This window comes from Dunckerocampus dactyliophorus, chromosome 19 (assembly GCF_027744805.1).
Source record: "Dunckerocampus dactyliophorus isolate RoL2022-P2 chromosome 19, RoL_Ddac_1.1, whole genome shotgun sequence".
Lineage (NCBI taxonomy): Eukaryota > Metazoa > Chordata > Actinopteri > Syngnathiformes > Syngnathidae > Dunckerocampus > Dunckerocampus dactyliophorus.
This window is the reverse complement of record NC_072837.1, coordinates 17,687,798-17,703,592: the sequence shown is the minus strand read 5'-3', so window position 1 is coordinate 17,703,592 and position 15,795 is coordinate 17,687,798. Positions and strand designations below refer to the sequence as shown.

The following is a 15,795-nucleotide window of genomic DNA, read 5'->3' as shown; positions in this document are numbered from 1 at the left end:
TTGCCGATGCAATTGCAGTCGTTTTTATTAATGTAAGCTATTTCTTTAAGACGCCCTTATTTTATTACCACCATTACAGGATGTGCGCCGCTCTTATTTTGAAGGCTGGAAGTATTGTGTGTGTTGAAAAAGTATTTTGACTGTTGCTAAGTGAGCTCGCTAGCTAGGTGCCTCTTCCAGCCGTGGCTGTCGTCTTTGTTGAAGGCACAAAGTCAGCGGGCATGGGCGTCCGACAAAGCTCGGTTACGTTACTTAAAACACAACTTTGGCATGCACACACACACACACACACACACACACACGCACACACTGCTGAACTCCGCTACGCTAAGCTAACCCAGCTTACCCTGGCCGTTGCTGTGAGCTCATGCTCACGGTGAGCATGAGCAGGGTGTTGGCTGACTTCCTTCAGGAGGGGGCTCGTTAGTGTTTGTGATGCTTGTGAGGACGTGCCGCTAGGGAAATATTTCTCCACACAAACGTTCCTTCTCCTCACAATTACAGCAGAGCTACTAGATTCCGCTTTTATTGGCCAATTCCACGGAAGTTATGGGGCGCTGTTCGGTCTTCCCGGGCCTTCAAACATCCGCTTCAAACATCTTCGTCCTTTGCGTGGGTGACGTAAGCGATTCCTCGAGGCAGAAAAAAATTCTTGATTATTTTTTGCAATTGGGGTCCTCAAATTATTCGAGGAATTGTTGCACTTCATATATATATACAGTATACAGCGTGTGTATCATATATATACAGTACAGTATGTGTTGTATGGTTTATAGTAAGACAAAGAGCATGTCGACATGTAACGTGCATGCTGAAAAAGTGCGTGCGCCCGATATACAGTATGTGTACAACTTACATTAGTAGGAGGTAGATCTTTGGTACTTGGTCATTTTAAAGGAAGCTCGCGGGCTGAAAAAGTGATTGAGATGATACACTGGATTGGAATGACTACCTCTGCTATTACCATGGCGACACCAGAGTATCTACTCCTGTGGTCTATGATAGGTGGACCAGCCAGGACCGGTATAAAAAAGAAAACGCACAAGCAACTTTTCTGACTGACCCTCAAACGTCTTAAAGGAGCGCACATCGCTTGGCCTGGTGTGATTGATGATGTCTGTATCGCATATTAGGTGAGTCCCTGCATCCCAGCTGGACCTTTTATTATCGGTGATGAAGAGGAGGGGGGCCGCCCTGGTTTCAGTAATGGGCTGGGAGGTCCCCTGGCTTGTTGTAACGTGCGTTTGCGGGAGAAAATGAACAATTGCGGCGCTAAATAATGGTGGATGGGAGGGACATGCTTTTACATAATGAAATAGAGAGGATACGCAAAGAAACACACGTGAGCACATTTCGGCGCCAGCTGAGCCCGCTACGTGCATGTGTGTGTGGGGGTGTGTGTGTGTGTGTGTGTGTGTGTGTGGTAACAGCAGGCGCTGTCAAGTGCAAGGCACCCAGACCTGCCCTGACATGTGCGCACACACACACACACACACACACACACACACACACACACAGTGCATGTGTGGAAGTGCATAATACGCTAACACATTAAAGTCATTAGTGCACCTCTCTGCTTTTGGATGTGCTGTAAACACCAAAAAGTGTCTCTATGGTGTGTGTGTGTGTCTGTGTGGCTGGCTGTGAAAGGCCGTAGTGTTGCCATATGGTCCCACATTAGCACATGCTCAACTCAGCCATGCAGAAGCGTGTGTGTGTGTGTGTGTGTGCGCGTGGGTACATGTGTGCATGGTGAGAATAATCTGCGGTAAAGCGTCTGTTTATGTTTAATGAGCTGGAATAGTAGTTTATTTAATGCTACCCCTTCAATGTGATACTGATCAGTTGTTCACTTCCTGTGTCTTAAGGGTGCGTTCACACGTACCATGTTTGGTTCGGTTAAAAAGAACTCTGGTGCGTTTGCTCTACGAGTGCGGTTCTTTTGCTCAAGTGTGACCGCCATCAAGGCGTGCACCAAACAAGCGGACCTAGACCGCCCAAGAGATTTACGTCACAAAAGCGCTTTAAAAGTATATTTTACGAGCTTTTTGTGAAATCTAAGCTAGTAAATAAAACAGAAAATGAAAATAACCTACTTATTTCACCCAGTAGAGGTCATTTTGGTTTGGAAGATTTGCATTGTGGCATGAATTATGTCACTAAAGCGCTTTAAAAGTATATTTTACAAGCTTTTTGTGAAATCTAAGATGGTAAATGAAACAGAAAATAAAAATAATCAACAGATTCAACCTAGTAGAAGGTGTTTTGGTTTGGAATATTTGAGTTGCGTCATGTATTATGTCACTAAGGCGCTTTAAAAGTATATTTTACGAGCTTTTTGTGAAATCTTAGCCAGTAAAAATATCAGAAAATCAAAATAACCTATGCAATCAACCCAGCATACTACATTTGGTGCGGAATATTTGAGTTAAGTCATGTTATATGTCATGAAAGTGCTTTAAAAGTATATTTTACTAGCTTTTTGTGAAATCAAAACAGGTAAATATAGCAGAATATAAAAATAACCTACACACTCAACAGAGTAGAGGGCATTTTGGTATGGAATATTTCAGTTGTGTCATGTAATATGTTACAAAAGTGCTTTAAAAGTATATTTTACAAGCTTTTTGCTAAACATAAGAAGGTAAATATTACGGAACATAAAAATAAGCTGCACATTCAACCAAGCAGACGGCATTTTGGTTTGGAACATTCAATCAAATCGTTGTTCTTTGATTTAAAGATGATAAAGTGTGAATAAATACAGGAGTGAAACACTGAAAACAGTGTACTGTATAATGAGCAAATAAATAGACTATATAATAGTGATTTATAATGTTTCTGTCAGTTTGTTCTAAGTAAATGAATACAGGATATGTGATATATGCAGTATATATGATCATACCATATTAAAGAATATCTGTAAATATTTGCCTTTTCTTCTTTCACCTCGCTTTCTTTTTGTTCCAGTCTAATTCCGTGTGTGTGTGTGTGTGTGTGTGTGTGTGTGTGTGTGTGTGTTGTATATATTTAGCATCACACGCCGCGCCGACTTCATTAACGACCACAGCGGGAGGCTCGAGCAGGCGAGTCAGCCATGACGCAGAGATTACTGATTACACTTCTATCCTGCAATAATAATGATAAAAGCATGAATTGTCAACACGTCCTCCTTAACCTCAGTGAGTGCATTAGTGCAATTTCAAGTCGTTACAATTCCAAATAAGATGCACTAATGCAAATTCATGATGGCACTGTTAGCTTCCTCTGGGGGTAAATACATCATTAAAGCATTGTTTAATGAGGTTATTCTTATTATTATTAGCTAATTGTCGCCGCCAGTCAACAACGGAACCCGTCTGATGCAAAATTATTGAACTATCCAACAACGCATACAAGACCTTCATGCTCAGCTACTTGTACCCGCTCAGGCTTCTGGGCACTCAGTGTAATGTCAACACCAGGATATCCCGCGCACCTTGACAACCTGAATGCTTTGGTGGTTAATAAACCCTGCGCTCTAGAGGCTCATTTTGCTGGACATATCTATAATAAATAACACTTTTCTCTCCATCTGCAAGGTCTACATGGATGATCTTGGTATCAAAGTAAAGGGGAGGCTTTGATGGTTGCTGTAGATGTGGAAATGTACGGGTAGGAGTGCATGAAGCCGCTCGCTCAGTGAGTTTGAGCGCATGACATGACATATTCATGCACTTGACATGTTGCTTTTGCATTTACAAGACAGCTAACCATCCTCAAACATTACCGGCACGGGTAGTTACTTGGATTATTTGGAAATCAGAGAGTGAAGAACTTGTGAGCGTTCACGTAAGGATTTGAACCTTTGTCCCCTCAGGTCAGCGTCTTGGAGCGCCAGATCATCGACTTCCTGGGCTACCAGTGGGCTCCCATCCTCACCAACTTCATCCACATCATCGTGGTCATCCTGGGCCTGTTTGGTACCATCCAGTTCAGACCGCGCTACGTCACTGGGGTGGGTGATGATTTTGGTTTTTTCCACTTGAGTAGAGCGGTACCTTGGATTTTTGTTGTTAATTCCTTCGGAAAGGTTCGATGAAAAACAAAACGTTAGAAAAGTGAGGCAACTTTTCCCACAGGAAATAATGTACATCTAATTGATCCAAAAATATTAACAAAAATACATTTTTGAGAGAATAATTATAGCTGTACATGTACTAAATTCATCACACAGCAACTGAACACTACAAAGGTATAACCACGAAATATACAACCATGTACCAATACAAGTTTAAAATGAAAACCCTTGACATTTGTAAGGTTTCCCATAATGGATTTTGTTTGAGAAAAATGTTTTTTCCTCAAACAAAATCCATTAATTGGAGGAAAAGCAACATAGAAAATGGTGGATGACGCTGCAGTGCTGCCTCTGTCCACCAGAGGGAGCCAGAGGACCCAGAGCTCAGAGGGAGGCTGACGTCGTTGCAGCACCCTAATGTAAGCGTTGCTCAGACGCAATGCCTTATGGGAAAACTTTAAAACTTTAACAATATAACGACCTCCTGCTATTTCCAGTGGGTTGAGAAGCTCATTGGGAGTGTAGTTCATGATTGGCTCCTTCCACAGAAAGAGCTACTGTTTCCTCACTGCCTCGCGAGCGACACAGTATTTCAGCAATTAGTAGTAGCTCTGAAGTAAAGGAGATGTCACGAGATGAGAATTTAGCCATAAATTAGCCGCACCGCTGTATAAGCCGCAGTTTCAAAGTTTTTCCCCGTGCGTGGTTCTTCTCCGGGTACTCCGCTTTCCTCCCACATTCTAATAACATGCATGTTAGCTTCATTGGCGACTCTAAGTTGTCCATAGGTATGAATGTGAGTGTGAATGGTTGTTTGTCTATATGTGCCCTGCCATTGGCTGGCGACCAGTCTGGGGTGCACCCCGCCTCTCGCCCAAAGTCAGCTGGGATAGGCTCCAGCATACCCGCGACCCGAGTGAGATTAAGCGGCATAGAAAAAGGATGGCTGGATGGATAGTGAGTCAGCAATGTGTCGGGTGCTTTGTTTGGGCACTTGATTTTGCGGAACGATACAGTAGAAGGCAAACAGACTGTAGTTCCTTACCAACGTGTACGGCTACATTTTGGTAAAAAAATTTGCAGAAAACTGTAGTATGTTTGACCGTATTTGCATACAGTCGTGAAAAAAATAGTAACTGTACTACTCCGGAGCAGATGCACACTAAATTTGTCAAAACATGAACGCCTACTTTGTTGCCTATGCTATTATTTTTCTGACAACCCATAAGGGGGATTGACTCGATTTCTCTCTGTAACTTTAGTGTGTTTAGCCCAATCATCATGAATTTTGGTACACACCAACAGGGGACTGAGAAGCACATGAGTGTCATTTTTTAGCAAGTTTGATTGAAAAACACCCATTCAGTTGTATGCAGGGACTTAGCAACTAATTGCTCAGAAGCCATTGACCATTTCTTTAATAATGATAAAACTTTGAGAGATCTTTAGTACGTGTTTGCTAGCATGCCTTACGAGGCATTATCACCACAACCCATAGGGGGCGCCACAAATAATCATTGATAAGGACCTGCAAAATACAGTGGAAACACTGTAATATGGACGCCAGGCCAGTAGTTGGCGATGTTGCACATGTATGCGAGGTGCACTCACTGCTTGCTCTGCCTTTGTTCCCCCACAGTACGCCGCCTGGCTGGTCGTGTGGATGACCTGGAATGTTTTCATCATCTGTTTTTACCTGGAGGTGGGAGAGCTGTCCAAGGTAACGTTTAGTTTGAACGCGCCGCTCTTACGCAGCTGCCCCGTCGCACCCAGGAAACAGGCCGCCGCCTTCCCCTGTCAGCAAAATGCGCTGCCCGACATCGTCAGCGTCCTGCTTTATGTGCCAGATGCCTAATAAAAGACCCAAGATCACGTGGCGAACATAAGATGATTTATTCTAAGTAACGTCAGTCACATCTGAGTTTCATCCTTCCTGTTGGTAATATTCTCATTTACAGCAAAGCCGACACGATGAGATGATTCTAATCACAAATGATCGACTCGGGCAATTAATTAGGGCCAATCAGTGCTCTATAAACACAAGAAATCAGCTGATGGAAGCGCTGATTGTGCTTGATTGCGCTCGGCGATGTGGGAATGAAAATAAGAAGAATAAAGTGCTGTGTGAATGACTTCTATTGAAACGTGTTTGCAATCAAGCACTTAGATGGTTAGTTACACCAAGGCGGGCTTTGGTAAGTGTTATTCACGCTTACATTGTGGTCTGTGCACTTTATTCAATACACACACAAACACGTGCTGTTCACGTCCAAACTATGCCAGAAGTTATGCTCACAAATGTTCTAAAATCCCCCCGCCACCCCTGTGAAGAACTACGACCATTTTAATATTTTCAACAAGATTTATTGCCTTTTCTGATGGGGAGCATTTTAATATTTTCAAAAGCTTTATTGCCTTTTTTGGGGGGACCCATTTTAATATTTTCAACAAGCTTTATTGCTCCCCCCCCCCATCACAACAGCGTAACATTGTTTGGCCTAACCTTTTGAACAAGCTACAGCCTTGAGTGCTTTTAATTCATTCTCGTGTTTCCTAAAGCGGCAGCCTCCGCTCCCAAAGATGAATAATAACTCCACCAATAACATGTCATGATAATATTTCATCATACATGCAATACATACATATAATAGGAAGAAGAACAATGTATAACAATAATAATTAGTATTTGATACATTTTTAAAAATGACAACTCAACACAAATAAACACCTCCTTTGAAAAAAGCCCAGATGTGCTGCTTGCTACAAAAGCTTTTCGAGGGGACTTATTGCATGTGAGACGATGTTCAAAAATCATGAAACATCTGCGCTACATTATTTTCTTTTTTTAATTTTTATTTTACTTTATTGTTTTTAGTCATTCAATGTTTTGCTTTGTTCTAGTTTATTTGTATTTATTTGTTTATTATAATAAATATGATATTATTTTAATATCATTTTAATCAAGAATCATTATTATTCTGTGAATACATTTTTTATTTAATAATAAAATTGTACAAATAAATTGTTGATGCAATTCAAAAACTGCCAAAATATTTGTAATATTATTTTTTTAATGTCTGTGTACAAATCAAGGCCAGATACCCTCTGCGGTTGAGTAAATCAATAGTAGCCTGAGCCACTCTATGAGGAAATATGACCTAGAACACTATATGAGGCTGAAATGTCATTTTAGAAAAATGGGCTGGTTTTCCACAGCCCCTCTGGGTGGGATCAACACATCTGTCGTCAAATGAGCCTGAAGGCCCCCCGCCTGCTAATTAGCTGCACCTTCATCAATTAAAACGGCGTCCAATCAGAGCACGGCGCAGTGAAAAGCGCACGCTGCACAGCTTGCATTTATGACCAGAGCAGTGTGCATGCGTGTGTGTTCTGTGTGTTACACTCAAGGGCACATTAACCTTGACCTAGTTATTACAGGGTGGGGGTGCAGCACCTCAATCACGCACCAGCTGTTATACGGACCCATCAGCAGCAGTTCCCTGCCTTGTTTACTGACCCATCACTCTGTTTTGTATGTAAAACAAAGCCCTGTAAATAATGTGTGGCTCCACATTAAAAAGGCAGGACTTTGAGGAATTTCCTCACAATAAAAATAAGCAGGAAAGTGCCTCATTAACGTTTTGTACTTGCAGGCTATTAGCGGTAACGAGCGTTGGCTTAACGCGGGCTCTCTCCTCGCTTTAATGTCGCCTTATCAGCTCATCTCGGGGCTAAACCCACATCCGTGTGTGCAGCGGCGAGCGTTGTAACGCACACGCCGGTCGCCATGGCAACTGTACACACAAAACTGAAATGAAAAGATGCCAGGCAAAAAAGTTGCGGCTCGAAGCGATGAGCTAAGCTAATTTAAGCGGACAAACTAACACGTTTCCGTGGAGATGGCTGGGATAAGGCTTGGGAGTAGGGACTTCACTGGGGACCAGGGGGCGCTACGCTACGCCATCAATGCAGTTCGGTACACGCGGGTTTAAGGTCATTTAAGGTTTGGTTCATTTTGGATGCAGTAAGGGAAGAAAATGAAAACCATAAAACTGCTTTGCTGTAATGAGTTTTAAAATGAAACTGCTAGCAGGTCATTCTCCAACAAATCAAATCTTATGAAATTACAACTTCTAATAATAATACGACCATTTTCATCCTCTAGAACTGCAACTTTTATCAAACTTTTCACATATAAGGACTTTATTCTTGCAAAATTAAAAGCTTTTCTTCTAAAACTTTTTCCTTGTCTTTTTTTTTTTTTATCAAAATGGCTCCCGCATCCTCGGACTTTTCCATATGCGGCCCCCCGTGGAAAAATGTGGACACCCGTGAATAAATCAGTATAAAGTTGGCATGGTTTATTTGAATAAAGTCCAGGATGCAGACAAGTGCAACCGTAAGAGTTTGAAGAGTGTGAATAATTATTTTATTTTTATTATTGGCTGGAGTTTCCCATTAATACTTCCAGCTGGTCGCCCCCTTCCTCATGTCCGCGGAACAATGGTGAGACGCTGCCGCTGTCTTGTCCACTTGTCTTGTCTGTCTTCCCAAACAGGAGACTTTAAAGAAAAACTGCACTTTTTTTTGGAGTTTTGCCATCAGCCACAATCCTTATGTGAGACATGAACACACGTCTTTCTCTTTTCTGTGCTTTTTAAAGACATCAAAACAGATAAAAAGAGCCAGCTCATTCCTGCATGTGTGGGAGATACTTATTCCTCCTATATAGTCGTCTGAAAAAGGCTTGAAAAAGCACCAACAACGCTCCATTTACAAATAACGTCACATGCATGTTAACCAAGCTACAGCGACATTGTTATTATTATTAACATTGTTACGCCGATCGAACTACATTACTGGCGTATTGACACTTAAGGGGGGGTTACCTTTCGACGTACGTGGTCTACGTGCAAAAATGGGGAAAACCGCAAAGAGGCAGGCACATTTCCTGCACGGATTTTCAACAGCCCGCAAAGCCCGTGGGAAGAAAATTGGGATGCAAATTATTTTCTGCGTGCACGCAGGAAAACCTTGCACGAGTCAGGTCAAGAGCAACGCAAAGAGGAGTGTGTGTGTCACAAGTTTAAAAGTACATTGAGTACGTTGCCTGGCCACGGCAGCGACTCCTTCAGCTGTACACTCTGGTTCTCCCGACCTCCGTGGACGCACGGCGGCTGCTCACATAGCATATCCGACATTAATGCCCCTTGACCGGCCACGGCGGGCGGCTCTTCCCGCTGTACACTCTCTTCTCCTGGTCACGATAGCCGTAGGAGGCCAGTACGCCCATCTTGCAATCGAAGTGAGTGGAACTTCACGAGCCTCGTACGATACCCACACACGCTACGTCCCCGGTGAGTGAAACATACGACAGCCTTACGTGAAGCACAGCTATACCTCGCCCGAGTCGCACGCTGCACTCATGATTTAAACGCTACCGACGGAGGGCGAGCGGCAAGCACCTGTATGTCACAAATCACTTGCTCCACTTGGGAAACACATTTCTCAAAACTAGCAGAGCCCGGCTAGCGACTAGCTTCACCACAGACTCGCCCGTAGTGCGTCAGCGTCGTGCTCACCGCGCCTCCGACACTACCAAAAGGCTACATATTCGACGTGCCGCCACTGCTGCTGTGTTTTTATTTCTGAGTTTGGAAAAGTTAACGCTAGGCGTAGGCGCTCGTTTCTACGACGTTGCTATGTGACATCAATGTGCCGGTATTGCTCAGAATGGTAGAAATACCCAAAATACTGTAAGTATTCCATGTTATCATGAATGTACCTGTTACTGCATGCTCACAGCAGGGATAGAAAACCATAAAACCTTGCTGGAGTGTTTTAACAGCGGCCTTTGTAGGCAGCACAGGTGGATCCCATTACGTGCAGCACTGAGCGGTTGCTTTTAATCTGTTTTAATATCATTAAAATGCACCGAAAAGAGAAAGGCGTGTGTGTTCATGTCTCACATCAGGATTGTGGATGATGGGCAAAATTCCAAAAAAAAGTGCACTTTTCCTTTAAGCACGGAAGAGGGTGACAGACCTTTGGCTGCACTGAATCTGCTTACTGAGTGGGAGTGTGACACCATAAACACTTCCGTATGGAAGTCTGTTCAATTGAAGTGGAGATGCATGATATCTTTTTTCAAACCGATACCGATAACTTTCTGCTTCTCCAATCTAAGACCGATATGATACGAATGACTTTTTAAAATCTTTTTTATTTTGATTTAAGTGTAGTTTGTGCACAACTAGAGGTCAAAATGATTAAATTAGGGTTTGACCAACTGTAGCTGTTGATTTGTCCTAATCAAATATCACAACATTACTGTTACCACATCGCTGCTATCAGGAGAACCAGAGGATAGGAGGGAGTAGGAGGGAGCCACCTGCTGTGGCCCAGCAAAGTCAACTGTATTCGGACACACGCTTCAAGCGGAGGTCTCTGGCAAACCTTCTGCACTTCTCAAAGGTTGGGGTTTTTGGTGTGGCCGACCCTCATCGCGGAACGTTTGGTACAACTAGCACACGCACTATCTTCCTCTGAAACAGTCAAATGTTTATTCCCAAGCGAGCTCAGGGGACGTTACGACATGCTGTTAACGTCACAGGCAGGACAAAAAAGGAGCGCTTGATTTGCTCACCTGCACAGTACGGGAGCAATACTCATGTTAGCATTTTTTAAATAATTGGTTATCGGAGCTATTTTTAACGTTTTTGGATTTCTGGGTATGATGTCATAATTCCCTTACATCGGTTCGATAATTATCATGCACCACTAATTTGACGTTTCGTACCAAAAAAAACGGATTCCGAATACATGTACGGTTCCACCCTTACTGGAGTTATACTGTATACATGTTCCTGCGGTGCACCCTGGAGGGGAATATAGTGTTCCGAGCGCTGCTTCGCTTCCTATCCTTTGTTTCCATGTCGCTCGCCTCCACTCGCCCATAATCAAGTCTCTCTCCAGTCGTTCTTAATCGCCTTTCTTCTTCTGCTGCTGCGTTTACATGTCAAGCCTTCATGAAGTGCCTGCTATTTATAGCCAATTGTTATTCCCATTATGAGACTTTATGTACTGGCCACTTGAACACATCACTAAAGTCAGTGTGGTTATTACTTTGGGGTCATTTGACACAAAGCAAACGTGACAGACTCCATTTTTCTCCATTAAAAGACATCTGACATCCTTTTGTGTATGTAATTTCCCAACGCTAACAACCTCCCGGTGTCCAGATTAGGCATCCCGACTATTGGCGCCGCCGCTCTATGTTTACTGGCACAGCAATGTGCGACGCGGGTAAATAATTTGGAGCCTGAGGCTTCACACCGTACTAGAATGATCTCATTTGCATGAAGTTTGAAGTCACGCGGATAGAAGATACTGCAGATGAGTCCGGTCAATCCATCCCTGCACGACGGCGTGCAAATTCTTTGTCGCGTCAAAGCGTCGAGGGCACCCCTCGTGGTCTGTCACGCGTCATCAAGGCTGACGACTAGTTGCGAACGATATCCGGTTGGACAAGCGAGAGATACGGTTGCATCAGTGGCAGCCTCCTGGATCGGTAAGAATCGGCCATAAACCCTTAGATTCATCCACTGTAGAGTAGAGACATGCACCGGGTACCGCAAGACTAGCAACCGCTTGACAGTCCGTCTCTTAAACAACGCGAGAGCCTGGGCTGCCGGCGAAACGATTGTCGCACATGCGCCGTAGCCTCCATGACTGGAGACGAGAATGGATCTAAATAGCATTAGCGGCACGCTAGCTAGTCACCGGGAAAGATGTTCAACACATCAGCAAAACATACGTAGATTATAGCCATCTAATTGATCTTATTTATTATGTATTGTGTCAAACTAAGACAGGAACAACATCAAATTAAAAGCACTAAATGAATACGGAGCCACCATCTACCAGTTTGAGCCTGGACTTTTTCAGCAAGATTGTACACCGCAGAAATATTCACCTTAGCACTCAATAATGTCATCAAATCTTACCTTTATTGCATTCCCACATGGTATCGGCATTTGAGAGCAAATATGAGGTAAAAGAAAAAAGGGGGAAAATACGGTATAGTAGATATAGTGTAGTAGTTAGATGGTGCGTTCAAGGACCGTCGAACAAAGTCGGACAAGTCTCCGCTAGCAACAAACAACATAACATGCAAAAGATGTGGGATTTCTAGCTGTGTATTATTTTTTGAATAAAATAATGGCCCATACTTCCAAAATTGATATCCATTTACATCAAATTTGATGTAGTTACTTACAAATAATTTTAGTTTTTCATAGTTTTTTTTAATCATTGTGCCTTAAAGTTGGTCGGGCACGCCTACCTTAGAACATGCTTGGCGATATCATTTGCTCTTTGACATTTGAAAATACTGTAAGAGTTCCACTTTTATACAATTGGCTTCTTTATTTGAAAAATAAGATTAGTGTCTCCATCAACAAACGCAACCGTAGAATTGTATCGAATTGAATCGTATCGTTTGTACACTGTATCGAATCATACTAAATGGGCCTGTTTTTAAAATGTATCGTTTTTGAATCGCGCCTTAGCCCATGTATCGAGATGCGTGTGGAATCGTCACCACAAAGACATTTGCATCCCTCCCGACCAAACAATTGTTTTCATCCACTGGTTGACCCTGGAACAGATGATCTCCGTTTCCATTTCTTCCCACAGTAAAAAATAGTTTCAAAATCGGAGCAAATTCAGGCTGTTTGAGTTCCAGCCTGTTTGAGAGCCACAGAGCCAAGATAAGCAAATGTACTGTGTTGACAGAATGCGAGGTGATATCAGTCCATCACATCCTTTCCTTGCAGTGTGGCTGTAATGCTAGGAAAATAAGTCTTTTAAAAGATTTCTGACAGCATCCTGTGTGGATTTGGAGTGGAGGCTGTGGAGCAAGAAGCATATTACCATGCATTCACACACACACACACACACGCGCACACACACACACACGCACACTTAGACAGCCGACTGTCAGCAGTCCACTGTCATATAATAGATGCACCACCTCCTGGGTGACAGATGCACGCACACACACATACACACACACACACACACACACATACACACACTCGGCTGTCAATCATTTGGAGAGGGGGTAGCGTGCTGCGTGGGTTTTCCAGTGGAGTGGGGTGGGGTGGGGGTGTGGGGTGTTATCACCCTGCATGCTTTTAGCATACTGCATTTGTTAAAGCGCAAGGTGTCGCTGGTTCACTTACTCGACGCGCGGTTTGTCATGTGAGTCATAGGCGCACACGCACACACACATGCACGCACACGCACGCACACACACGCATACACACAGTGCGTGCGTTTTTGGCAAGACTCAAAGCAGAAGAAGGCGTCCCCTACGCACATGCACACAGAATGACGTGTGAAGATGTAGGCACATTTCACACTTGTAGTTCGGTACGCCGTGAAAAAGATACCCGGTGCGCACTTGGTTGCGGTTCCTTTAGTGTTTCCTCTGGTATTTTTGTCATGTGACCAAAGGCTGTACAGTAAAGAGCATACTGTATATGCACAAAGTAAGGACTTGATTGGGCGGCTTTGGCGACATATTACGTAACACACCTCAAACGTTCCAAACCGAAATGTCGTTTACTGGTTTGAATACGTAGGTTATTTTTGTTTACTGTCATATGTACCAGCTTAGATTTCATAAGTAGCTTGTAAAATATACTTTTAAAGCGCTTTTGCGACATATTATGTGACGTAATGCAAATATTCCAAACCAAACTGGCATCGGCTGGATTGAATACGTAGGTTATGTTCTGTTGTATTTACCGTCTTAGATTTCACAAACATCTTATAAAATATACTTTTAAAGAGCATTGTGACATATTACATGACTGAGCTGGTAAAAATACAAAAAGAACCTACATATTTAACCCAGCAGACGGCATTTTGGTTTGGAGTGTTTGAGTTACGTCATGTAATATGTCAGAAAGCTCTTTAAAAGTATATTTTACAAGATTTTTCAAAAATCTAAGCTGGTAAATAAAACGGAATATAAAAATAACCTACGTATTCAACTCAGCAGGTGGCATTTTGGTTTGGAATATTTGCATTACGTAACACGTCACAAAAGCGGTCCGACCAAGTTGTTGCCCTGACTTCATGTTCTTTACTGTGCAGTCTCTGGTCACATGACAAAAATAGCAGTGGGAAACGCTAAGAACGGGACCAAAGTGCACATTTTTATTTTTGAGAGTAGCCAACCACGATGATAGGATGGAATGCCAAACCAACGGTACGAGCTGAGAAAACATACCACAGGTCCTTTGAGGTCGAGTCATGTGATATTCATGCCTGCTGCTGATGAAATGGCAAGCGGCTCATACCATTAAGTCGGGGGAAAAAAATGAGCAGATGTCAAAGTAAAAGCATCTGACCCCGCTTGAGTGCCTTTTCATCATCAACTTCTATCACCAGCAGCCGATGTTTCAGCCGACGTGACGCGTGATTATTCGCCGTTTACTGTATGATTTCACACGCGGCGCCGGCAAGAATTAGTTCCGGCTTGTTGAAACAAAAGCGGCTGATTGAACCCAGATTGAGTGCGACGACGGCTTTCATCGCTACAATTACGTCTCTATGTGGCAAATCGATAAAAATGACTTTGCTGTAAAAGTCGCTGGCTATGTCTGTTCCTATAATTGGGATCCGACGGATGGAGACATTCAAGTTTATTAGAAGGAATAGAGGCAGCTTTATGGACACTGTGCAGGCAACACGGCAGTGCTAACGCAGGATAACTTCTAAGCTTTCATAGGATGCTGGTATATGAACTTTCTTTTCCAAACATCAGCCTACATTTGACTTTCTTTTAGCCTCGGAACCTCATTGTACTGCTACTACATAAACAGCGAGCTATCTTAAATGCTCCAATTAGCACTGCTTTTTCAGTAACCGCCAGAGCTACCGTTATCTTTTCAACTTTCTGGTGCGCCAAATCCTCATCAAAGTAAAAAAACAGTTAATCTGTTATATAATGACTTTTCACATGGAGGGAGTACAGTATTAGGAAGTACAGTCCTCCCTCCTTTACCGTAAATTGGTTGCAGACCCAAAGTAGGATTTCTTATTTTACAAGAGTTTTTAACGTTATTAAAGCCCTCTAGACTTGAAATAACACCCCTATAGTCACCTTTACACTCCTATTACGCAATATAGTAGACAAAACAAGAGATAATAAGACATAATATTGACTCACACAATTGTTAGCATTGGGAGAGTTCCTTGTTGTTCTTCTTTTTGCACTTCCTGTTCCGTACAGTACTTCCTGTGATGGCTATTTTCTCATCAATGTAACATTACTGACACCTCGTGACCAGTGTAGAATACACCTACCAATATTATCGGCCTGATATTGGCATGAAAATGTGATATTGGTATAGGGTTTTTTCCCGATAATGAAAACCGATTAAAAAAAATATTTTATTTTGATGTTCACATGGCCAGGATGACACCACAGTCTGTTCACATACAGTGCAAGTCCACCTCCCTTGCACTTTCCACAGGCTCTTTGGTTCCTGGCCGCTGAAGTCGGCTAGCTCCCCACGTTAGCATCTGGGACGCTAACTGTTAGCCATTCAGTGAAGCACAAATAAGCTGCACTCCCTGAAGGTCTTGACATTCTTGCCAGCTTGTCCGTCTTGCTCCCTTGACAACAGAAGGTACCAAAGGCTTGAATCTCCACTTCCTTG

At 43.0% G+C, this 15,795-nt stretch overlaps 1 protein-coding gene across 1 annotated transcript in view; it reads left to right on the top strand.

Moving 5' to 3' along the window:
• The window catches only part of nkain2 (sodium/potassium transporting ATPase interacting 2), a 97,348-nt gene that overhangs the window by 46,437 nt on the left and 35,116 nt on the right, over positions 1–15,795 (top strand). The window contains exons 2-3 of the mRNA XM_054762443.1: positions 3,860–3,997; positions 5,700–5,780. Coding sequence (XP_054618418.1) covers positions 3,860–3,997; positions 5,700–5,780 — 219 coding nt within the window. The remainder of the gene's footprint in view (positions 1–3,859; positions 3,998–5,699; positions 5,781–15,795) is intronic.